The sequence below is a fragment of the Ciconia boyciana genome, chromosome 5, assembly GCF_034638445.1.
Source record: "Ciconia boyciana chromosome 5, ASM3463844v1, whole genome shotgun sequence".
In the NCBI taxonomy this organism is placed as follows: Eukaryota; Metazoa; Chordata; class Aves; order Ciconiiformes; family Ciconiidae; genus Ciconia; species Ciconia boyciana.
The window spans coordinates 50936015-50958816 of record NC_132938.1 but is presented as its reverse complement, the minus strand read 5'-3'; the positions used below and the strand labels follow the sequence as shown (position 1 = coordinate 50958816).

Sequence of the window (22802 nt, the reverse complement as noted above, 5' to 3'; positions counted from 1 at the left end):
TGCGGACCACGGGGGCAAACTGGAATTACTGGCCCCCATGGTTTAATGGGTATCTCTCAAGAGGAACTGTGTGTGCGTGTTCCCTGCCAAGCCCTCCCCTCTGCTTTCATGATACCAAATGATGTGTTCTTGCTTTGGAAAACCAAGGGGTTTTAGATCTGCTTTTTCATGAAAATGAGAAGAGAAGCAGTGTGAAGAGGAGAGGAGGGAAGTGGTATTTGGGGGGCTTCAGGCATGATGGGGCTGACTGTTGTGCTATTGCTGCACAGGCTGGGCAGTACTTCTTCAAAGCGTGATTTCTTTTCTGGTTTTCCTGGGGTGCCTGGCAATCGCAGCTAGACACCGGGAGACATTTTTCTGATGTTCTTTGTTTAACAGCAGAGGAATTTATTGCAAGTGCATTTCAAAATAGGGGAGTCCAAGGACCATGTGTCTTGAGTGTTTTAGTGGAAGTGGGGACAGCTCACGGTGGCTGCTTGATTGATGGGTACAGAGAGTTTTGTGTGGACCTGTGACCGCAGCCTGCTTAGAGCTGAACTGCCTCTGTAAAGGAAGTCACTGATCTAGCTGGCACCAGCCTTTCCCCTCTCGCTGTGCTGACCTGTGTTTTGCCCTGGACTACATGCTGCAAGGGTGCCAGCAGTGGAGAGCTGCCAACTTGGCACTTGAAGAGTGGAGCTGACACAACTCATTTAGCAGAGGGATACCATGTGGTGGAGAGCCCCCCGCTGCTACTGACTCGCAGAGCTGGTATTGCCTCCATTAGGGAAGAGCTGAGGGCTGGGAGCTGGGATCTGCATGCTCAGCAGAGTATAGTGTGGCACAGAATCCTGACAGGACACAGCAGCAGTCCCACAGCAGCTGTGGCAAGCGTGCCCAGGGAGAGGGGCGTTAGGGAATCCTCCCAAGTATTTTTACCTGTTTCTAAATATTGTTCTGGCAGCTAAAAGAGGCACCCTGCAGTCGGCCAGCCATTGCAGAACAGCAGGGTCTCTCCAGCTCCTGGGTAGCTCCAGCTCAGAAATCACAGTACCAGAGCAATGGTTGGACAGCTGCAATGGGCAGGATTGCTCAGGGACAGAACAGGAGGTAACATATGGGTTCAGAAAAGGTCAAGCACACTTGTCTGTGGCTGGTTTGAGGTCCTCCCTAGAATTTCTTAGAGGAGAAATGCTGAAGTGATGCAAAAATCATGTCTGTGGCACCGCTTTCAAACCATCTTCTTTCTGGTTCATACCAAAGAAGGTGATCTTGGCAGGGTCCTTGTAGCATCCTTCTGCTTGAACTGAAAGACAGCTGCTTTTTGGGTAACTTTGTGGGTGTGGATGGCTGTAGTATGCAGATACAAGGCTTGTATCTGTAGCTTTCTCTATCTACCAGTTATCCTGCTGATGCTACAGGTCAGCTTCTTCCTTTTCATGGAGATTGAAGGTAAACTTCTGGATCCCATCTGCCCCCAAAGCCTAATTAAAACACCTACTCCTAAAACCTCCATCTCATTAGGCTCCACCTAGATGCTATGAATCCCTAAGGAGCTCTCAAGTCTGTGTGCAGTGATTCAAAGCAGAGACAGGAAAGATGGCAGATGTAACATTTGTGTGGAGCAGCATGTCTCCAAGCTGTAATCACCAGGACATTCACCATGGTTACACGGATGAGACCTGCTTGGGTTGCAGGACCAGTAAGCCCTCTTGCAGTGCTCACCTGCATCAGTCATGGACGTTTACTTGGTGAGGGGGAGGGGAAGGGCATGCTAAAAGCAAAAATTGCAAAAGCTGCCTTGCCGATGCTTAAATATTTTCATTCTTTTCCCTTATTCACAGGAGAACTGCTGAGTCAGCCGAGACCAGAGGGACTGACGGAGATCATCTGTCCCAAGAACGGCAGCGAGCGAGTTAATGTTGCCTTGGTTTACCCCCCCACTCCTACTGTGATCAGCCCTTGTTCCAAGTGAGACCTGAAAGCAGACCCCCATTCCCCTGTCAGTAGACACCAGAAAGCCTACATAAAACATGCTCTCACTAAGCATTGTTTTTGGAAGGTAGCAGCCCCACAGCCTGGGGACAGTTCTAATTGTTTGTGGATATAGACAGCCCACTCAAAGGATAAGAGGTACAGTAAAATGGGTTGAGGTGTTTCCTGAGCTGTGTTGTGGCAGATGCAAGACACACATAGCGGGCAGGACAGATCAGGACATAATACAGTCATGGTCAGGTTTAGGTAGGACGGGACCTCAGGACGTCTCTGTTCACCGCCTGCTCCAAGCAGGGCCACACTCACAGCTGAGTCAGGTTGCTTGGGACCTTGTATAAGCAAGGGCTGATGACTGCCAAGAATGGAGGTGCCACCACCTCTCTGGACTCTAGAGTTACGCTGTTGTCCTGGGGCAGAACTTTTTTACTTCTCTCCCATCTGATTCTCCCTTATTACAGCTTGGCTTTCATTGCCACGAAGATGCACTTCTGGCTTGTGTTCAAATTGTTCTCCACCACATCCCAAGCCAGCTGGACCCCAGGCTATGGTGGTGCATGGGGTTGTCCTGCTATGGGTGTAGGGCTACACACTTGTCCTTGTTGAACTTCACAGCACTTTTCTTGGCCCAGTCCTCCAACTTGGTGAGGTCCCTCTGGACAGAAGCCCTGCCCTCCTGTGGTATCAATAGCCTACATGTCCTTCACTCCACAGAGTGGGGATGTGCTTGGAAAACAGAGCTGTGTTGTGGTGGGAACAAATGTGGAACAACACTCACAAAAACGGGTGGTGCCTTGGCTTTTTGATGCACAGGTTTTCTTGCAGAACAGAAATGCAGCCGTGGCCTGCTCTCCTTGGAGTGGCACAAGGGAATTTGGCAGGGAGCTTAGAGGAGCAAGCCAAGTGTCTTGGTGGTGGCTGCTGCTGTGATGCATGTGGATGCCGATTACTTTCACTTCAGCATCTGAAAGTAGCTTTGGATGCTGTTCTCTCTGTTCATTACCCTCCTACACCAAAATATGCTCATTCCGCTGGAGAATAGCTTCAGTGATGGGTGGCTGTTGAGCTGTGTGTGAAGGTGAAGTTGAAGTGCCCACCTGGGGCAGGAAACAAAGTAGCTGCCCTGATACTGAGCCACAGGTCACGACTGTCTATTCGTTTGGTCCTCGTGTGTGTACTTGGCACAGCACATTTCTAACCTGAGGTTGCAATTTTTGCTGTATTGTGCTGTCAGGCTATGCCTGTGCACTTGTCCTCCTGTCCTCCAGCCTGCCTTCCACAGCGTCTAACAACCGTGTCCCAGTTTCACAGTCACTCTGCTGGCAGGAAACTTGTCTTCTCAAAAAGGCCTACTTTTAAAGACCTCACCCTCCCTATTTAGAAGCCTAGAGAAAATTGTGTGTCTTAGGTTGTTCATCACAAGCACTATGAATCGTGCTGCTCATGCTACGTTAGTTTTTCTGTATCCTTTCCTCTTCCAGATAAATCGTCAGTGCTGGTGCCAAAGGTTTTCCACCGGGCAGAACATGGCTGATGCTCTGCAGTGCTCCCATCTCTCCAGTTGTGGAGTTGCATGCTGACGGGGATTGATGGGACTTTGGACTCTGAAATGCTGTGGGGCAGGGGCAGCTCCCAGGTGGGGGCCTTGTGGCTGGAGTGGATGCAGTCACCTGGAGGTCGGGGACAACAACGAGGCATGAAGCAAAACAATTGCTGCAGATGGCAGGGCCACTGGCCAGAGGGGAAGCACTGGGGATAGGATTCTGTGGACCCATGGATCGCGTGTTGAAAACCCATTTGGATCTCATGATGAATGTAAAAATGTTCTTGGTACCATTTAACTCAGACCTGCTTGGAGGAAAGTCTCTTGAAATGAGCTGTAGCGGGATTCCCTGGATTTGTTCCTGGACAAGTGAGTTTTGTGGAAGTTGACCAAGGCTTTGTCGGGGAGGGGGTTGATGCTGTGAAGCCTTTAAAATTTCTCCACTGCAAAACAGTTGGCTGTGTCCTACACAGCAGACTTGAGTGGTGGCCGGAAGAGCGGGAGGAGAAGCAGGCTGGGAAATGTTTCCTACCTTGTGCATTCACATACGCTGTGCCATGAAGCAGTAAGGATGTGTTGTAATCACACAGGGACGGAAGAAGGGCAGTCAGTGTGCCTCTGCCACCTGCCATTTCTTCCTTATCACTAGCCCCCAACAGCTCATGGTTGGCCACGTCTGGATGCTGTGGAGTTGCCATTGCGGTACTCTCCATGCATTGTGGCCACTAGAGCAGCAGAAACCTAGGTCTGGGTCCTCCTCCTAGCAAAGCCACCCAGGCATCTTTGTGTAGAGATCTAGTGAAGCAACGCGTGGCCATGTTGTACAAACTGGCCCTGATCCCCTTGGGCTGGCCCTGGCAGCCATGCTTCGTGGGCAGCCATTCTCCCCTGGGCCAGATGTGGGAAAGGGCAGGCTGAGCACTGGCGCCACAGTGCTGGTTTCTCTCCTGACTAGGTGGTTTTGAGGACTTCTAAGATGTTGCTGTCAGTTTGTGCCCTACAGCTGAGCCCTGATAACTGGACTGTATGAGTCCTGCTCCATGGAAGTACTTGATTTAGTGTCAAACAAATAGGAGGCAGGCATTTCTAGAGGCAAGATCCCTTCATCAGATGCTGGTGGAGGTATGAGAGATGAGGGACTTAAAATGCTTGTGTTAATGCACAGCTCTTAACCCTTGGGGCTGTGATGGCAGGCGTGGGACAGAGGCCCTTTCCCCCACACCTGGGATGGGTGGCACTGATCAGCAGGCAGTCCCCACCAGGATGTGGGCTGGCCAGGCCTGCAACCAGTGCAAGACAGTGACATGCACCTTGCTAGGACCTGCTGCTGTTGGATAGGTGACGTTCCCCTGGCTTCTGGTCCTTCAAATACCAGCCTTCTGTGCAGGGCTGCGAATGTCCCCTTTGGCAGGAACTTAACAGTGGGAAGTGCAGGGCAGAATCCACTCTGGTGGGAGATTGCAGGGGCCAGGTGGAAGAAATCAAGCCATTGTGCCTCACTTCAGGGAGGAAAGCTGCCAAATAAAAGCTGGCAGCTCAGTCAGCTTCATGTCTCTTCAGGCTATCATTCCAGCTGAGGAGAGAACTTGGGCTCAGATTTCATGTGTTGACCTGCCACCTCTGGCAGTGGGCATTTGAACATTTCTTATGTCAGTGAGAAGCATTAATTGATTGTGCTTCTGTATTGCCATAGATGAATTGGGGACTAGAAATTGCCTGTAGTGGCTGGAGGGAGTGGAAGGGAGGTGAGATCTTTGAATGGTGTCAGGAATAGTGCTAGGAAACTCCCTTGTCCCGAGTCTTGCTGCCCATGAGACATGAAGGGCCCTGGTATAGTCAGAACTTGTGTTAGAGCATTCCCTACTGTCACCTACCGTGCTGGGCAGCCTTCTCCTCCTCTCTTTGCTGCTACTCACCTCTCTCTTTCCGTTCTCCATAGGAAGAAACTAGCGATTTGTTGCTGTGACGTTGTGTGGAAACCATGTTGTAAAGAAACCACAACCTGGAATCCTTTTCCAGCCGGAGGCCTGTTTCCCAGTGCACCCATCTGGTCTGGATGCGTGAGCATTGAAGGAGCGAGAGGACAGAGCAGATGTCTTACAGCCTGCTCCTTGGGACCGCAGCCCTCCTGCCGGGGCACGCCACCTCAGCGGGAGCACGGCATTACCTGGCCTTTGCAGGCACTCGGTCTGCTGTGTGCACTGAAGCCGTAATGCCAGGAGTGTGGCAGTATGGAGATCAGTCTAGTTGGGTCTATTTAATATGAAATGGTGATCATTCATCCGCCCACTGTTTAGTAACTGGTGTAACTGTGTTTTCATCTGTATTTTTTTAATATGCAAAAGCCATTTAATTTTCTATGCAGTTCAAAAATGTCTCCCCATTGCAACTGCCAGCTGGGAGATCTGTGCAGGAGAACCAAGCCAAGTGGCTGATAGTTCTTTTGATTTTACTGTCGCTCTCTTTTAAGGATGCATCCTGGAGTCCTCTGCACACAGTGTCCCTTTACTGAGCTCCTGCCTGTTAGACCCCACTTAACATCCCTGAACCCCAGGGATGAGGGCCCCATATTTTTGAAGGATCTGTAATTTTTTATGAGTCAAACGACAAGGAAAGAGGGCTTGAAGGCAGTGCCCTAAGAGTAGAGATACCCGAGTTCAGAGCATGTATTATATTCCTGTTCTTGTCCCTGCTTGGAGAGTTACTGAACTGTTAGAAATGACTAAGGCCTCTGCGGAGCACCCTGCAGCCTTTACTGAAAGTGTATGAAGAGGGCAGAAAGGACTGGGGCATCAATTGTCTCCCCATGGAGCTGACAGTGAATTTTACCCCTTTGGAATAGGAGGAGAATCTCCTGGTACTAGATGTCTGCTTCACTCGAGAGGACTGCACTCGTTTTGCTTATTGGTTTGCAGATCCCTTGCTTGTTGACCGGTTGATTTCCTACTGAAACTGGTGCAGACAGGTTTGGAAGCAGAGCTGGCAAGTTGTTTTGCACTGCAGGACTTTTCAGCACCTGGAACGTGTCCTGGAGTACCTTGTGTTTTGCTCTGAAGCAAAACCTGGGATTAAAACCTGTATCCGTCCAAGTGAAACTCCCAGGATAGCAGCTTTGCCTTCTGCTGGGTCTGTGTAACACATGAGAAGTTGCATGTCCCTAAGCAGCACACAAATCTGTTGAGGGGGAGCCCGAAGGGTGATGCTGCACATCTAGCTCATCTTAGGGCTTGCAGGGGTACTGGGAGGCCTCTGGCAACTGCAGAGGGTCCTGGGTGATGGGACACCTCTGCTTTAACTGTGCTAAAGGCAAAAAGGTCAGAGAAATAAGATTGTTTCCAACTGCCCCAAGGCCAGGATGTGTTTGACTAGTCTCCTTTCGTGGCAATGCTGTTCTTTCTGTATTCTGTCTCTGCTCTGAGCTTGGGGGATTCAGCTTTAAAGTTAAACAGAAACAGAGACCAGATTGGGATTTAACCTGCCTTGTGGTCTCTCAAATCAGATGGAAGAGACTGGGGGCTGCCCAAGCACGGGTCATCTCCCTTGCAGCATCCCCCATGCTACAGTTCCACAGTGGCTGTGAAAACTCAGTAGTGCATTTGGGTGCTGCTTTCCCAGGAACCCAAGATGCGCTTGGCAGTGCTGTAGCACTGGAGCTTACATGGGGTCCCTGTTCCCTTCCCCTTCGTACCCCCGAGGTGGTTAAAATTTGTCAGAGCAGTAGGGGTTCCTCACTGTGAGGAGACAGATACGGTTGTATTAAAGGGAACTGCAAATGGTATTTAGGAGCTCACTAAGTGAAGTGGAAACCCACCGGTTCACTCCTGCAGAGCCAGATCCCGGAGCTCAGCTCCTCCTGCGCCCTTTGCATGGGATCTTAGGCTGGCATCCTTGGAACGGCAGTGCGAGGAGGTGGAGATGCTGCACTGCAGTAAGCACAAGACGAGGCAAGCAAGTGGGCCTCAGTGTAGCACTCATCACGCGCTTCATGGCTTAGTTCATGGACTGTAATTGCAGGTATTCATATAAGCTACATCACTGGGCAGGACTCTGCGTACACACACATGCATGCCCAGACGTACATGCACCACACCCACACTCGCCCACACATCCTCGCCAAAACAACTGAAAATAAAAGTGATCTCAATCTCAAGGAGATGCCTGTGTGTTTGATTTGTTTTTCCGGTTCCAGTGCCTCCTCAGGCCCTGCCTCTGGAAGGGTCTGCACCTAATTGTAGATCTGGGGTTTTCTGAATCCAGCAGCCCAAGCTTTAGGAGCACTGTTAGCAAATGACTCACAAAATCATCAAGAGATTTGGCATTGAATGAATCTGAGCATGGAGCCCCTTGTTTGGATTAATATCTGTGAACCGTTGCCCCCTCCAGCGAGGCAGGTGATTTCTGGGGAACAGCTTTTTCCCTACAAGCGTTTAGGGTGTTTTGTAGGTTTGTGAGGCCAGCTCAGCGTTCTCATTGGTACCATGTTGTTTGCTTTCTTATAAAGCTTGGTTCCCTGCGAACCCTGCTCAAGTGCCGCGTTGTTCAGAGGCGAGAGCAGTAGGACGGATGGCTTGCCAACATGGACGTTAGCGGGAGCGCCAGGAGGGCGGATTAAAAGTAGAGAGCGAGTCGCCTCCCACACAGCCCTGAGCAGCTCTGTGTGACCCCACTTCCATCACCACTCTCATCTGGAGAAGACAAGAGAGACCTCCGTGGCAATCCCAATGAACACGGCGATGCTGCACAGCAGGTCTAGGGGACAGGATGGCAGTACCTGCAACGAGATGCTGGCATGCCGGAGTGAGACAGGAGGCAAGACTGAGGGTGGGTGGCTGGGCCCCAGCTGCAGCAGGGCAGACGAGGAGATGCCACACTCTTCAGGGGCTGGCAGATGTGGAAGTGTTAGGGTGCTTGCATCAGTCAGGTGGGTGCCACGTATGCATCAGCCTCCATCGCTGAGGGACAGAAGGGAAATCTCCTTGGATGTGCCTGGGGTGCGCTTCAGGGCTGTGGGAATCACCAGGAGAAAATTAACTGACCCATGATGGACAGGGAGTCCTCCTCCCTTTGCCTTTACCTCCTGGCCGAGAAGACCCAGAGGGCTCACACGTGTCTCCTCGTGCCATCCACCCCACCTCACTTCTTGGCTGCAGATGAAGGGATATGGGGAAGAGCACGAGGCAACTTTCCTGGGCAGGGAGGCAATGGGGGCCAGCTGAATTGCTCTGGTGGCCGCAACCCGGCCACCCACACCCCATGGGTGTCCCGGGTCTGTGTTTGGGATGCCCTGTGCAAAGTCAGGAGAGTAACATGGAAGCATAAATAAGGGGTGTGTCCAGTGCGTTTTTCCCATGACATGGCCAGAGCTTCCAGAAAGCTGCTGTGACCCCAACACCAGGAGGCTACTCCGCAAAGGCTCAGGAGGGCCGACGGCAGAAGCATGAAGGCAGAGGTGCTGCCGCAGAGGAGCGGGGCTGAGGGCTGGCGGGACCCACGGCTGCCTTTAACCGCCGGGACAGGCGGGGGTGAGGCAGGCCGGGCACGCGTGGAACATGCCCACGGTAATGTTTTATCCCAGAGGGAAGGTGGGAGCCGGAGCCGGGGCCGGGGCCGGGGCCGAGCAGTTGTTCGGGTCTCACGAAGCGCGGCGGCCCGACGAGGGCGGAGGCGGCGGCGTGAGGCGGCGGCGGTGCCGCCCCGCCGCCCAGGGGCGGGCCCCGCGCTCTCCCCGCCCCCCGACGGGCCGCCGTCCCCGCCGCCGCCATGGAGGAGCAGAAGGAGAACTGCCCGCAGGCTGCCCGCAACGAGGCGCCGGCGCCGCCCGCCCCCGCCGCCTGCCCGCCGGTGAGTGCGCCGGGGCGGCGGGAGGCGCCAGGCGGCCCCGCGGGGGCCGGGCGAGCGGCAATGGCCGCGCCGGGCATGCGCCAGCGCCCCCGGCCCGCTGCTGCCCTCCGCGCATGCGCAGCGGCCGCCCCGCGGCGCGCCCATGGGGGCCGCGCTGCCAGCCCCCCTCAGGCCTGGCTGCGCCCCGGCCCTCACCTGGCCCTCGGTGGTTCCCGGGGCCAGGCCGGTGCGGCGGGGCCTAGCGCGGCCTGCCCGGGCGGGCCGAGTGCCGCGTTACCGAGGGGGCGCATCTGGTGCCACGGGTCCTTCCGTTTGAGCCCGAGGCCCGGGGGGTCCCGTCGGCTGTGGCGGCGGCGGGCCTGGGGGAGGCCGGCCCCGCCGTGTGCTCGCCCCACAAAGGCTGCGAATAACGGTTTAGAGTCAAAGTGCCTTTAGTTTTTCCTCTCGATTTATTGTTTTATTTTGCACAGTATTGGACACCTATCTGTCCGTGTGTCTCAGTTAGTATAGACTGGTTAATTAAGGTATTTAGAGAAATCTCTTCCTGCCAGTCAAGGTTTTGCCAGCTCTTACCGGAGCACTAACTTCTTTTGACACTGGGACAGGTGTTCAGGTTTTGTTTCTTAGGGCTAGTCTTTGGCATGACTTCAGACACGGGTGTTAGTATCCCTTTATTCTGTCTGTTGATTTCTATGAAAATGAGAAAGAAAATGGTGTTTCAGAGAGGTGTCAGTGTTGATTTTCATAACTGTCTGTAAGCTAGTTCTCTTGGTTTGATCAAGAGTTGAGACAGTGTGATGTTTTACTGCACTTTGGTGTCAAAACGATGTGTAAATTTCAATGCTCTAGCTTCTTGTTTTGACCTTCTTAAATGACCTTCACATTTCTCTTTCTTCTAGGATAGGCAGCATTGTAGGATCAGTGATCAAGAAACTAATGGGAAAAACTCAACTGCCAGTTCGAATGACTTCAGTGATCCGATTTACAAAGAAATTGCTATAACAAATGGTTATATCAACAGAATGACCAGAGATGAGCTCAGAAGTAAACTTGCAGAGTTCAAGCTTGAAACCAGGTTAGACTGATTTGTAAACCTTTTGATTTATCTTTGAGAGCAGTAGAGCCATAAGGGATGATTATTTTAAAGTTTAAAAACACACTACAAAGTGAAAAGCAGACATGCCACCAAACACCAGTTGTTTTTATGTGCAGTATTGATGCAGCTTTTGTTGTAGGATTAGTGCATGTGATCCTGCTTAACGTGTTATCAGAAATGTGCGCTCTCTCAACTGGTAACACAAAGAAATGAAAGAATATGTAACTGTAGGTTACTTCTCAACATGTTTTTGGTCAAGGGGGAAAGATAGGTCTGAAGAAGTGCAAGGGTTCTCAGGTGGTGTTGCAGACCTTCAGTGTATAGAAACTCGGTTCAGAACATACGTATTTTTATTTACTGTACCCAGTACAGATCTGATATTGGCTAGAACTTCTGTGGTGATAGGGCTCGGAATTTAATCAGTTCAGAGGACAGGTACCTTTAGATGGAGAGTTTGCTAATCTGAGTAGATGAGGTAGAATAATGTGAATAGCTGAATGTACTACAAACTGGATTTGTGCTTATTGAGGAGGAGGAGGAAAGGGCTAGGTATATGAGAGAGTGGTTCCTGCTTTGTCAGAAATGACCTGCAAGACCCTTTGATATTGCTGTGGCCAGACAAATTTGAGATGTTGAGAAGATGGTCATCTGGGAAAAACAAAGTGTATTGTTTCTGTTGGCAACAGTTACGAGGAAGTAGTGGTGGTGTTGGGGAGTTAGCAAAGTGAGAAGCTGCTGCTCTGGAGGAAGAGGGAATTTGAAAGGTGAGATGGAGTCTGAAAGGAGAAGTCTAGCTTTCTAGAGAAGAAGGCAACTGTAGGGGAGAGGATGTTCAGAGAAAAAAAAAGGAACAGAGGTGTGTTTGAAAAGAATAAAAGGAAAAAAAAAAAAAGAAAAAAAATGGTGTGGGTGGGAAGTGCAGCCTGCCACCTCCACCCCGTCTGTCTGCAGATGTTCTGGCTGCATGGTTTTTTTAATTCCTCCTTTGGTTAAATGAATTTGGCTCCTCAGGAGGAAAAAGTTTCATCATTACCTGATAAAATTTTTAGTAAAACAGGTTATATTTGTACAGCTATTCAGCAGTTACTCTGATTTAAAAATAAAAAGCAGAATTCAAATAGTAAATTATGTGTTTGTGGTTTCCTCCTAGTTTATTAATTTTCTATTTGTGCTTTTTATTCAGTTGTAAATGCAGAAAGTTTTAAACTTTTCTTTTTAGCTGAGCTAGACTTCTTTTGTCAATGTATTCAATTAAGTTGGTCAGAATATGTCTTACATGTAAACAAATAGTGCATCACCTCTAATGCAGTGAATTGAGCAGGTTACCACACACCATCCTTTCCCTTGGGGTTATTTTGATAGCAGATCATCTCCTGTTTCAACTTTTTTTATAGGTTTGATGAAGAAAAAGGTAATTTTCCCCTCCATCAGCTCCCATAGTGTTTCAGCTTTGAATGAACTGGTCATTGAATTAAACTAGATAACTCTCTTTCCACTCTGGTTTATTTATCTGTGTTTGCAGAAGAGGCTGACATTCTCAAATGCAGGTTTAGTAGTCTGATTCCAGTTTTTCCTTGTGGATCAGTAGGCTACTTTTCTGATAATACCACTTGCTACAAGTAGCTCTTACAGCTTCTGTGATTTCATTTGCAATGTGTAATTTTAAAAATAACTTCCTTCGAATAATAAATTATCCTTGTTTATTGAGCTCTGGTTTGGTACGTGGCAGTTCTGGCACCTGCACTTGCATATTATAATGTTTGTATTAAAAATGCAGTAAGTAACTTTAATCATTTGCCACTGTTAATTTATGTGTTAGCCACAAACTTCCTGAAAAGCAGGATCTTGACCAGGAAGTGTTTCTGATGACTGAAATCTTGAATACTTTACTTTAAGTTACTCAAGCTCAAATTTAAATTGAGACAAATTTAAAATGTGGGTGTTTTAGCTGGATTCTGCGTTATCTGTGCCACTGATACAGAAGTACCTCAGGCATCAGTGGCTTCAGGCAGAAGGCACAGGGAAGTACGGGTGAAGCAGTACTGCTTCCAGGGCTGGAGGTCATCTAGGAGCAATCTGCAAAGACTTGGGCTACTGAGTCTTGCTGAACTGGAGGTGACTGCAGGGTGTCTCTGCACTGTGCTTTCCAGTCTGTCCCCAAATACTGATATTATCTACATGTTTTAGTTGTTGGGGGGGGTATCGCAGCCTCTGCATTATCCCAGATAATGGAGCATTAACTGTATGATAAAGTTGAATTCAGACTTCATAAGTGTTGGTGTTCAAAATGAGGTTAATAAATGATGAACTTTGAAATGTTAAATATAGCTTCAGTTCTACAATGGTGAAATAATTAATTAAATGAGTGTGATCTTTGTCACTTATCTCTTTAGAGGAGTGAAAGATGTGCTGAAAAAGAGACTGAAAAACTATTACAAGAAACAGAAGCTGATGCAGAAGGAACCCATTAATGGAGACAGCTACTATGACTACATCTGTGTTGTTGACTTTGAAGCAACATGTGAAGAAGGAAACCCACCTGAATTCGTACATGAAATAATTGAGTTTCCTATTGTCTTACTAAACACGCATACCCTGGAAATAGTAAGTGATCTAATTACTGTGTCAGTATGCTGTTCTTTTGATGTAACTTCTTTGTTTCAGAAGGTCTAGATTAGTTTTTAGGTAGATGCTGAATTTTTTAAAATAACAATTTTTTTCATAAAGACCTATCCTCTGTGCCTCTTACATGGCAAACAAACTTTCTTTCTGTTCTTAAAGCATCTGGAGTAGATCATGCTCCTGCTGTTGACTCCCTCTACTGATATGAGGGACTTGCAGTTTCTTAGTCGTCCTCCCCCCTGCCCCTGCGTCTTTCCCTGCTTTAAGATCCACAAAGCTATTTCTAGGACTCAAGGGATTCATCATAAACAAGAATTAGTGAATTCTGTGGTCCTGTGTGAGGCAGTCTAGAAGAGACTAATGTAGAGGTCTAGAAAGTGGGGTTGAGTGAACTCTGCTTCTTGTCGGGCTAGACTATTTCCACAATGTACCTGACAGATTGACAGGTGTGTAACCTGATTTTAAACATACTTAGTAGGCATTTGGCAGCCTCAAGTGCTCTGTTCCAGTACAGCTTTCTTTTATGAAAAACTGCTTGCTGTCTAACTGAAACTGAGTGACTCAGTGAAACGGAGGAAGTGCACGCTCCGCTGACTAATGGTTCATTTATCAAGAACTTCTAAGAGGAAAAGGATTTCCAATAATCAAAATCTAGCTACATTAGAGTGTAGCTGCATGTATGACTAACTGCAGAGACACGATTGCGCAGATTACGAAGATTGTTTTATTACCTTTAGAGTAGTGGGAAACAGCGTGGTTTTTTCCTCTGTCCAAAAGGTTTTGTATAGCAGCAGGGATTTGGGGCTTTCTTTTTTCCATGAAACTTGCATGTAGTCTTCACTCTTATACTTCTCAGTTTCCCAGAGTGAGGTCATTGTGTTTATCTCTGATGCTGGCTTCCAGAGGTGTATGACTTGCATGCAGCCTCTGAGATGTGTGGCCGGTTGCCTGCCTTGAATTACAGGTGAACCTTTAGAGATACCACCTAAAAAACATCAGGCTTTGCTCATGCCTCTCACTTCTTTTTTCCTTTTTAACTTACTCATGCTCTCCTTTTCCCAAATCCTCCCCTTTATTGCAGTCTGTCCTTCTCCCCTCTTACATCCACATCCTTGCTCTTTGGTGCCTACTGGCTGAGAGGAAGGACGTGTTCCGGTTGGAAAGCCATCCATCCGTCACATCAGGAATCTCATGATGGCCAGTCAGGACACTCATATTGGCTGTGGAGGTACACACTCCTTTTTGCCTCAAGCAGGGCAAGTAGCTGCTATTGCCTTTCAGCTATGGGCAAGCCAAAGAAGTTGCTACATAGTGTGCTGCTGCTGAGTGTTTGATTCTCTTATTACAGGAGGATACCTTTCAGCAATACGTGAAGCCAGAAATTAATCCCAAGCTTTCAAACTTCTGCATCAGTCTGACTGGAATCACCCAGGTAATTTGCACTTTTGTTTCGTCAGGAAAAAATATGAAAAAAAGAGATGTGGTGTTGATGTTTTCAGACTGGTAATCTTTCATGGTAATTTTTGTGTACGGCTTATTCTCTTAATCGTTATTTTGTCCCCTCTCTCCCAATTATCACAGAATTTATTTCACTAAGTTGGTCATTTAGGTGTTTGTAAGGAGCTGTAGGGAAAAGCATTCACTTTGTAATCCATGTGTAGAAAATTAATCTTTAGCAGAGGAAAGCACCTTTTGAATTGCATCAGTTCCACTTCTAAGATTTTTATTCTAAAGGGTTTAGAGTCTTAGGGTGGCAATGGCTTGTGATCAAGTGACTTGAGCAGGAGCCTGGGAAACAAGCTCCAAGGTTGTAATCCAAGTTCAACAGCTGACTAACCTTGTTAGCTTTGTAGATGCTATTTGGAGGTTGACTCTTTTAGTGGTGCTTTTGTGGTGCTTTTTTTTCCAGTTTAGAAAAATCTGTCCAATTGTCTGCTTATTTTAATGTGTAATCTGTTTCTAAAGATTTTTGTGAAGCCAACTTAGTGAGTGATTTAGTGAGTGCCTCTATACCAATATAATTCTTACACTTCATGCTGGGGTTTTTTTCTGAAAAAATATTCCTCACTTGCTTTTTTTTGGTTCTCTTAGGACATTGTTGATAAGGCTGATACATTTCCTCAAGTTCTGCAGAATGTCATAGAGTGGATGAGACAACGAGAACTGGGAACAAAGTATAGCTATTCCATGTTGACAGATGGGTATGTCCTTATGTAACCTTCACCATGATCTAAAACTGCAAAACAGTGTTTAATCCTTGTGAGAGTATTGTTAAAGGTGGATCATGACACCGCCATTTTGCCATTTTATTATAAATTTAGCTTTCGGGGAAAATCAGAAAAGCTGAACTAAATAATTTGAAATGAAGCTTAAATCCATTAGATGGCACTGTTTCTTTCCTAGCTTTCTGTATGCAACTAAATGATGAATAGACTTTTTATCCTTTTTTGTTGTTGTAATTCTCTGTTTACATCTAGTTTTCATATAGCACATAATACCTGAAAATAACATTGTGCAATTTCAGTTCTAAGCAACTCCTATGCTCTCCTGAATCCGAGGTTTCAGAGATGTGTGGTGGTTGTCTTGTATCCTGTGTGTGTTAGTGTTACTGTTAAGACATCCTGCATATTTCGCCAGAAAGCAATAATGGATTATGCTGTTTATCAAACAAGGAGAAATGGCTAGCACAGAAAGCTCTCTGCTTTGGCTTAGAGGACTGTGGCTCTGGTGGGTCCCAGCTCTGACAAGCTTTGTGTGTGAGGGATTGACTAGTCCTTGAACTGCCACCTGAACTTGCTCTCTCACAAGGTCAGCATGGAAAATCAAGTCCCCTAATGACTGCAGAGTGAACAGATCTTGAGATCTAGATATATCTGATGCAACGTTGTTCTTGTGATCTTAGCTTTGTTATACGATGAAACATACTGTTTGAGCCTTATCTTGTATAGCACTGGCCAGGGAATTTTTCTGTAGGTGATGCTTGCTTTTTATCTGTGAAACATTACTATTCTGTTAACATGTCTGCTTTCCTCCTTCTCTTGGAATGAGGGATTTAAGTAGCACAGAGAGTTTTTAACATTAGCCATGTTGAGTTGCATTTTCATATTGCTATGCCTTTTGTTTGCCTGGAGTAAGTCTTCTGCTGTGCTGGATCAAAAAGGCAGTCCTGTGCTGCTCTGTCACAATGACTGTATCAAACCAAAGGGAGATGAACCCCAAAACAAAACTGGATTTTATGAGAAAAGAGCATGGGAGATCTTAGTATGACTTCCTAACACTTCTGTCAAGTAAAACACAGATAGATATTCTAGTCTATAATATGAGTGGTTTGAAAAATAATGTATCGTAGGAGACGAATGGATACATAACAAAACCTTTTTTAACTAATCCAACTTACCAAGTGGGAAAATTTTTTTTGGCTGTGGGATTTTTTTATCAAAATTCCTGAAGATTTGGACAATCACAGATCTTTTCTGGTGAAGAATCCATATAATTGAAATGTGGTTGTGTCCAGTGTGAACCGTGAAGCCATTTAAAAGCTGTCACACAAGACTTGAGGTGTACAGTTTAGATCCTTGTACACCTTAAAAATAAGGAGTTAAAGTAATGTAATTCCAACTTTAATTAATTTAAGGAACTGTGGTAAATACTGCTATTTGACTAATTTTTTACCTATGATTAGGTTTCTGTCTTTGGAAGCAACAGTGAATTAAAAAAAGAAAATGCTAGAGCAAAACTGGTGCAAGACTGGTTATGTTACTGGGCCTAGAATGTGTCTGGAATTCCCCTCCAGGGGAATCCCCTCAGTGAAATTCCTCAAGGAAAATAGGTGCAGTAAAATCTGTCATATAGGTGAGATTGTGTAGACAGCTGCAAAAGAGGGGAAAAAAAGACTTTATTTTTAGCTTGAAGCTTATGAATTTGTTGGGGTTGTTCCCTTCAGGAAGGTGGGCTAGAAGTGCACAGGGTTATAGTTTCATCTTCTTTCCATAAAGGTCTGGTTTCCCTAAAACTAAGTGCAGTCTTGTTTCAGTAACCTACACTAAGTAGAGAGATGCATGCATACCCAAGTAATCAGGAGAATTTAAGGTGTCAGTTGCTTCCACAAGGGCTGTGTAACCGTCTAGTTTATTGGCAGTTTTTGGAATAGATGTGGTAGGTGGAGAAGTTGGCGTGCTATCTTTTGTTTTAACCATCCTGGACCTGAAACCATCCTAGTGAAAGTCTTGCTCATGTCATTATTTGTTTTCCCCACAATTAACAAATTCATATCAAAAAATTATTTACCATTATTATAGCAAAAGAGCTTTTCCTAAACTGTTTTCCTTCTACGGACCACCAAAGAAAAGACAGCTGTTTGTGCTACAGCTGTGCAATATGTAGAACGCAGGGCATCTGAATTACGTATTACTAATGTTTTTCTCTTTTTCTCTTTTGGCTTTTTCAGATCTTGGGATATGAGTAAATTTTTGAACATCCAGTGCCGTATTAGCCGTATCAAATACCCTTCTTTTGCCAAAAAGTGGATCAATATTCGCAAATCATATGGGAACTTCTATAAGGTTTGTATAGATTGTTGTTTCTCTTGCAGGAAAACTTGGTTTAAAAGTCTAGAATGTCTTGTGCTTGTCATCTTTACTTGTGTAGTATAAAATTATAGTACTTAAACTAGTTGCCTGGGGCCTGATTTTCAAATGTGCTTCATGCCCAGATGTCACTTGACTAATTGAAGATCATATAATCTACTGCATTTTGATTTTAATCTTCTTTTTAAGAATCAGGAGATGCTCCATGAAGGATTGTCTAAAAATGTCATACTGATGCTCTTAGATCAAGTGTGTCGTCCTGAAGTAGTTGAGCTGAAAAGACTCTGTATTGATTTTTTCAGTTATTTTTTTCCTGTTTTCATGTAATACACTACAAAACTAATTTGCACCACTACCCTCAGATATCTCCACTTTTGACAGTGTAATGGGAACAGAGAAAGATTAGGCTGTATCTACAGTTGGATCAAATTGTCAAGAGGAAAGTAATACCAAGTTCGGTGATGGACCCTATTGCTGCTTTCTTTCACTGTCAGATTACCATAAAATGGGCTATTGGAGATTCTAGTGAATCCCTAGTCAGTCTGCACTAAACCATTTGTTTGAATGTGATTTCAGCCTAGCTGACTGTCGTGCTTTAACCCGAGCTGGCAACTAAGCCCCACACAGTTGCTCGCTCACTCCCCCCCGGTGGGATGGGGGAGAGAATCAGAAGAGTAAGAGTGAGAAAACTCATGGGTTGAGATAAAGACAGTTTAATAGGTAAAGCAAAAGCTGTGCACGCAAGCAAAGCAAAGCAAGGAATTCATTCACTGCTTCCCATGGGCAGGCAGGTGTTCAGCCATCTCCAGGAAAGCAGGGCTCCATCACGCGTAATGGTTACTTGGGAAGACAAACGCCATCACTCTGAACGTCCCCCGCTTCCTTCTTCTCCCCCCAGCTCTATATGCTGAGCATGATGTCATATGGTGCGGGGATATCCCTTTGATCAGTTGGGGTCAGCTGTCCCAGCCGTGTCCCCTCCCAAATTCTTGTGCACCCGCAGCCTCCTCGCTGGTGGGGTGGGGTGAGGAGCAGAAAAGGCCTTGACTCTGTGTAAGCACTGCTTAGTGCTAACGAAAACATCCCTGGGTTATCAACACTGTTTCCAGCACAAATCCAAAACATAGCCCCATACTAGCTACCATGAAGAAAATCAACTCTATCCCAGCCAAATCCAGCACACTGAAGATCTTCTCTTGAAGGGCTTTTTCATACTAAATGTAACCTCTAGAAAAAAGAGGTTAACATTTAATAAGAGAAGAGCTTTACTTTGTGCTGAGCAAATATTACAGGGTTACTCCATTTCTCCGTCTATTATTGTGCCTTCTCTGCATGACAGTTTCTGTTGGAAACATGCGAGAACACAGAACTTGTTAGTCCTATCAGCTTTAACCTAGACATACCTTTTTCCTTCTCTGTTGAGCAGTGAGTGCTTTTTCATCAAAGGCAATGAAGATTGTAACTTGGAATGAATCAGTTTCTTTTTACTTTTTGTGACTTTCTTTTTTTAATAAATGCAAACAGTTGTAGCATTTATAGTTGCTCAGTGCTTCTGTTTAGCTATTCTGGGCTGCTATTGAATCTGTTATTAAGTAATAGTAATAGATAAAATTAATGACAAGGAATGTATTGTAACTTTACTGTGGAATATCCCACAACCTGCAGGTATGTCTCCCCTGCCCAGTTTGTGGGTGTTATTATTGGAGCTGCATATTGCCAGGTTTTGGCAACTGTGTTGTCACCATTCTGCCTAGCTATTAAATCTAGTAGTATGGTGCAATATCCTGGAACTTGTCATGTCCCGTGTTCCCCCACCCCAACCACCACCACCAAGAGAGCAAACTAAAGTTTTCCTTTGAAGTTATCCTTTTGTTTTTCTTTGACCTTTCCAAAGCACAAATGTATATTTAGTAGTTAATCAAGAGAGGACTTGAGGCTTTTGCTGGTGTAGCACTTTGCATGGGTAAGTCAGTGAAGCTTCCTTGTCTGTTCATGCTGTTGGTCATCCATGTAAACATGGACTGCTATAGGTGTCGCTGATCTGTTCCTGTGGTGTTTGGAGGCATTCAGAAACTTGATGTCAGTGAGAATCAGGAGCCTGGTTCTTCTTTAATCGCTTAGCATTTAAAAGGAAAACCAAAATCTGATTCCCTCTGCAGTGCCACTTTGGGTGGTAATTCCCTTTTTATAAAACTTGTTAAACCTAGCTAGGCCATGGCTTCTACCATTGCCAGCACTGGCACATCTGGAGCTGGTGCTGGTAATGGTGAGAGGCTTTTGAGATTATCCTGAGTCTAGACAAGATCCTGTGACTATGTCTCTTCCGTAAAAATGAGAGTGTCTGTCTCACCAAGGTGCTTTGAAGTTAAATTGTTAGTGATCTGACAAAAGGCAACATGAAAGTAGTATGTGACTTAAGTAGACTTAAAATCTGCATATGTTTCTACTGCACTGTGTTAGATTAAAAAGACTTGGTACAGAACCTAATTCTTGAATGTGGTTCACTTTCTCCATCAGGTTCCTAGGAACCAGACCAAGCTGACAATCATGCTTGAAAAGCTGGGCATGAATTATGATGGGAGACCTCACAGTGGACTTGATGACTCTAAAAACATTGCAAGGATAGCTATAAGGATGCTGCAGGATGGCTGTGAACTGCGGGTGAATGAGAGGATGCATGCTGGACAGCTTATGACAGTCTCCTCCTCAGCCCCCTTAGAGGGAGCCCCTGCTCCACAGATGCCCCGCTACAGAAACTAGCAGTTTGGGGGTTCTGCCTTAGGAACTGCTCTCAGATACCCGCTAAAGACTGTTAAGAGCTTATTAAAGGGCCACCTCTGCCAACCTGTCTGCAATGCAGAATCTGAAAGCACCTTAACTAATCATCTCTGTTGAAATAAAGAGGAGTGTGGAAGCTCCTTGCTCTTTGAAGCCTGTGTTACAGCATTTTATTTATACTGATGATTTTTTGTTGTTGTTGTTTGCAACTTTTCTAGCAGTAAGGCTGATATGCAGAATCCAGACAAAGTGTTAAGCTTTTAAGAACATGTAATTTAAACACATGCAAAGATCAACTGGGCCTGTGCGTTGCTGTTCCACCCCAGCCTGTGGGTAGTATTTATTCACTATGCCATACTCTAATGGTATCTAGCATCTGATTATTCATTGTACACAAATAAGGCATTGCTGGAAGAACTGAAATAGCGAGTGGTCGGGCTGGCCTTTCCTGATAAGACACTCTTCTAAGGGTTCCTGCTGGTAACTTTTTTTTTTTTTACAAAGTCTAGGAGAAATGGGAGCACGTTCATCAGTTCTAAAGCAGTAGAGAAGTACTGTGTTGTTTGGTTTTCTTCTTTTTTTCTTTAAGGGCTATGTTTGTCTCCTTCCACATCAAATAGAAGAGCTGTGTATTGAATAAAAATTCCATTAATGCAGTATGATAGTAATTTATTTTAACCTGTATTTAAAAAGAGAAGGTTCTTCAGATTTTCACTTGGAAGATCATATCTCCTATTCCTGCTACACTCATAGCTACACTTTGTTTAATATCACTTTTAGACACTGTCAGCCATTTGGACTTAAAAATGAGTGAAGTAAAAATAAGTTCAAAACATGCCAGATCATCAAAATTTTGTGCTATGTGGTTGTTACATAAAACAAAACAAGAAGCTTCTAGTTCATAGTTAGACATGCTCAACTATTTTTGGTACCTTCCCGTACCTCTGCCACCATGAAGCTGTGCCTTTATCTCAAAACCTAACATTAGAATATTAATATAATTTTATTAGCAAAGGCCACATCTAATTATTAACAATTTCTGCTTTCTTCCTAGGTCCCAGATAAGCTGATATTCAAAAGAGGCCAAAGTGTTAATTTGCTTTGTCTCCATGGGCTGTTATGAAGTACAACATTAATGTGATCAGCTTTGCATTAGAATGGCTTGTTCTGAAAAGCAGAATGATGTATTTTGGTTGCTCTTAGCCAAAAAAAGTTAGTTAGGCGTCCCTGTATTGTAATTCATTCATTCCTTCTGCTACTTACATTCAGGAAACAAAATAAACAGTTCATAATAGAGCTTTGTTGAGAACATTCGCTGCTTGGCTAATCAAACTCCCAGCTCCCCTTGCTCTTCTGACTGTTAAAGCGGATCAATGGAGACGTGAACTTTATTTTAAATTCATGTAAGAGAGAGAAGTATTGGTTAATTCTCAGTTGCTTCACAGGTAGGAAGGAAGCAGTTTTCTTTCCAGAGTCATGGATTTGGACAGCCACAACTGCTTCAGAATGATGTTCGTATTTTTCTGAAAGTAAATACCTGTTCTCCTTGTAAAGTTTTGTTGAACTTTAGAGTTTCCTTTTTTTCTGTGGCAATATTTGATGTATTTTCCAAAGGGTAAAATCCAAATCTCTGATATGCTTACTCTGAAAATACCATTTATTTGTCAGCCCATATTTTGTACAAATTGTTAATTATATATTTGCTTTTCACTATAGCAACCATAGTATCCTCTTTTTTGAAGAACCATGGTAATTTACTTTTTTTGTCTCTTGAGTTGCTGTGGTGAATTTTTCTGTGATAAAATTGAGTCTAGCTCAGCAGATCTCCCCTTGGGATGCTGGCAGTATCATAGACTTTGTCACTAGTCTTTTATTTACAGGTCTGTAACCAGGCTCACAATCCAATGAAAAACTTCTTGTTGCAGACTGTACTACAGGGTTCATAAGTGAAGAGCTGTTGTAATTTTACATCATTTATTTTAAGTACAGAGTTGTTTATTTTTGTTAAATAACTTCAAAAAGGTATTTTGAGATAAGGGTTAAATATTAATAATTGTTTTCTGTTTACTGCTTGAGTAGTTTTTTTAATCAGTGAGTTGCAGAAACCAGTGGAATCATTCCAGATACTATTTTATCTAAGCTGGATTAATGTCAAACTGGAAGCTGTAACTATTTTCACAGAATGTTTGATTCTTTGCTTTTGAGATGAAGTGAATTTTATCAATGTTTGTTAGTTTACTTGAAATGTAAACAAACATTAAAATAAGTTGATATTTATTAACATGTCAGGTACTGAATTCACTCTCTAAAGCATGGGATGACTTCAGCAGTCTTGGTCTCAGCATGGCCTATGATTAGTCTTCTC

At 45.2% G+C, this 22802-nt stretch overlaps 2 protein-coding genes across 6 annotated transcripts in view; both read left to right on the top strand.

The window, feature by feature from the left end:
• MFHAS1 (multifunctional ROCO family signaling regulator 1) overlaps window positions 1–5793 on the top strand; it is a 33229-nt gene extending 27436 nt beyond the window's left edge. Inside the window, exons 2-4 of one of the 3 annotated variants that reach the window (XM_072863367.1) lie at window positions 1824–1950; window positions 3453–3883; window positions 5454–5594. In XM_072863367.1, the coding sequence (XP_072719468.1) occupies window positions 1824–1950; window positions 3453–3456 (131 nt within the window). In that variant the 3' untranslated portion in view covers window positions 3457–3883; window positions 5454–5594. Of the gene's footprint in view, window positions 1–1823; window positions 1951–3426; window positions 3884–5453 lie in introns of all 3 variants that reach the window. The other 2 variants (XM_072863365.1, XM_072863363.1) reach the window with 2 other exon arrangements.
• Window positions 5794–9215: 3422 nt separating this feature from the next.
• ERI1 (exoribonuclease 1) lies at window positions 9216–20590 on the top strand. Of its 3 annotated transcripts, none has more exons than XM_072862656.1 (7): window positions 9216–9355; window positions 10255–10430; window positions 12845–13055; window positions 14422–14505; window positions 15165–15274; window positions 17521–17635; window positions 20177–20590. In XM_072862656.1, the coding sequence occupies exons 1-7, from the start codon at window positions 9275–9277 to the stop codon at window positions 20417–20419; spliced, it is 1020 nt and encodes a 339-aa protein (XP_072718757.1). In that variant the 5' UTR covers window positions 9216–9274; the 3' UTR covers window positions 20420–20590. The 3 variants fall into 3 exon arrangements, with proteins under 3 accessions (XP_072718757.1, XP_072718759.1, XP_072718758.1); XM_072862658.1 differs by having other exon boundaries at window positions 9217–9355; window positions 10260–10430; XM_072862657.1 differs by lacking the exon at window positions 9216–9355 and adding an exon at window positions 9476–10014.
• Window positions 20591–22802: the final 2212 nt, after the last annotated feature.

What these genes read in the sequence shown, in the direction of transcription:
- ERI1 (XM_072862656.1), top strand. Translation starts at nt 9,275, where the DNA reads ATGGAGGAGCAGAAGGAGAACTGCCCGCAGGCTGCCCGCAACGAGGCG. An exon ending in CCCCCGCCGCCTGCCCGCCG is followed by an intron (nt 9,356 to 10,254) that starts GTGAGTGCGCCG and finishes TCTTTCTTCTAG; the next exon opens with GATAGGCAGCATTGTAGGAT. An exon ending in GTCTGACTGGAATCACCCAG is followed by an intron (nt 14,506 to 15,164) that starts GTAATTTGCACT and finishes TGGTTCTCTTAG; the next exon opens with GACATTGTTGATAAGGCTGA.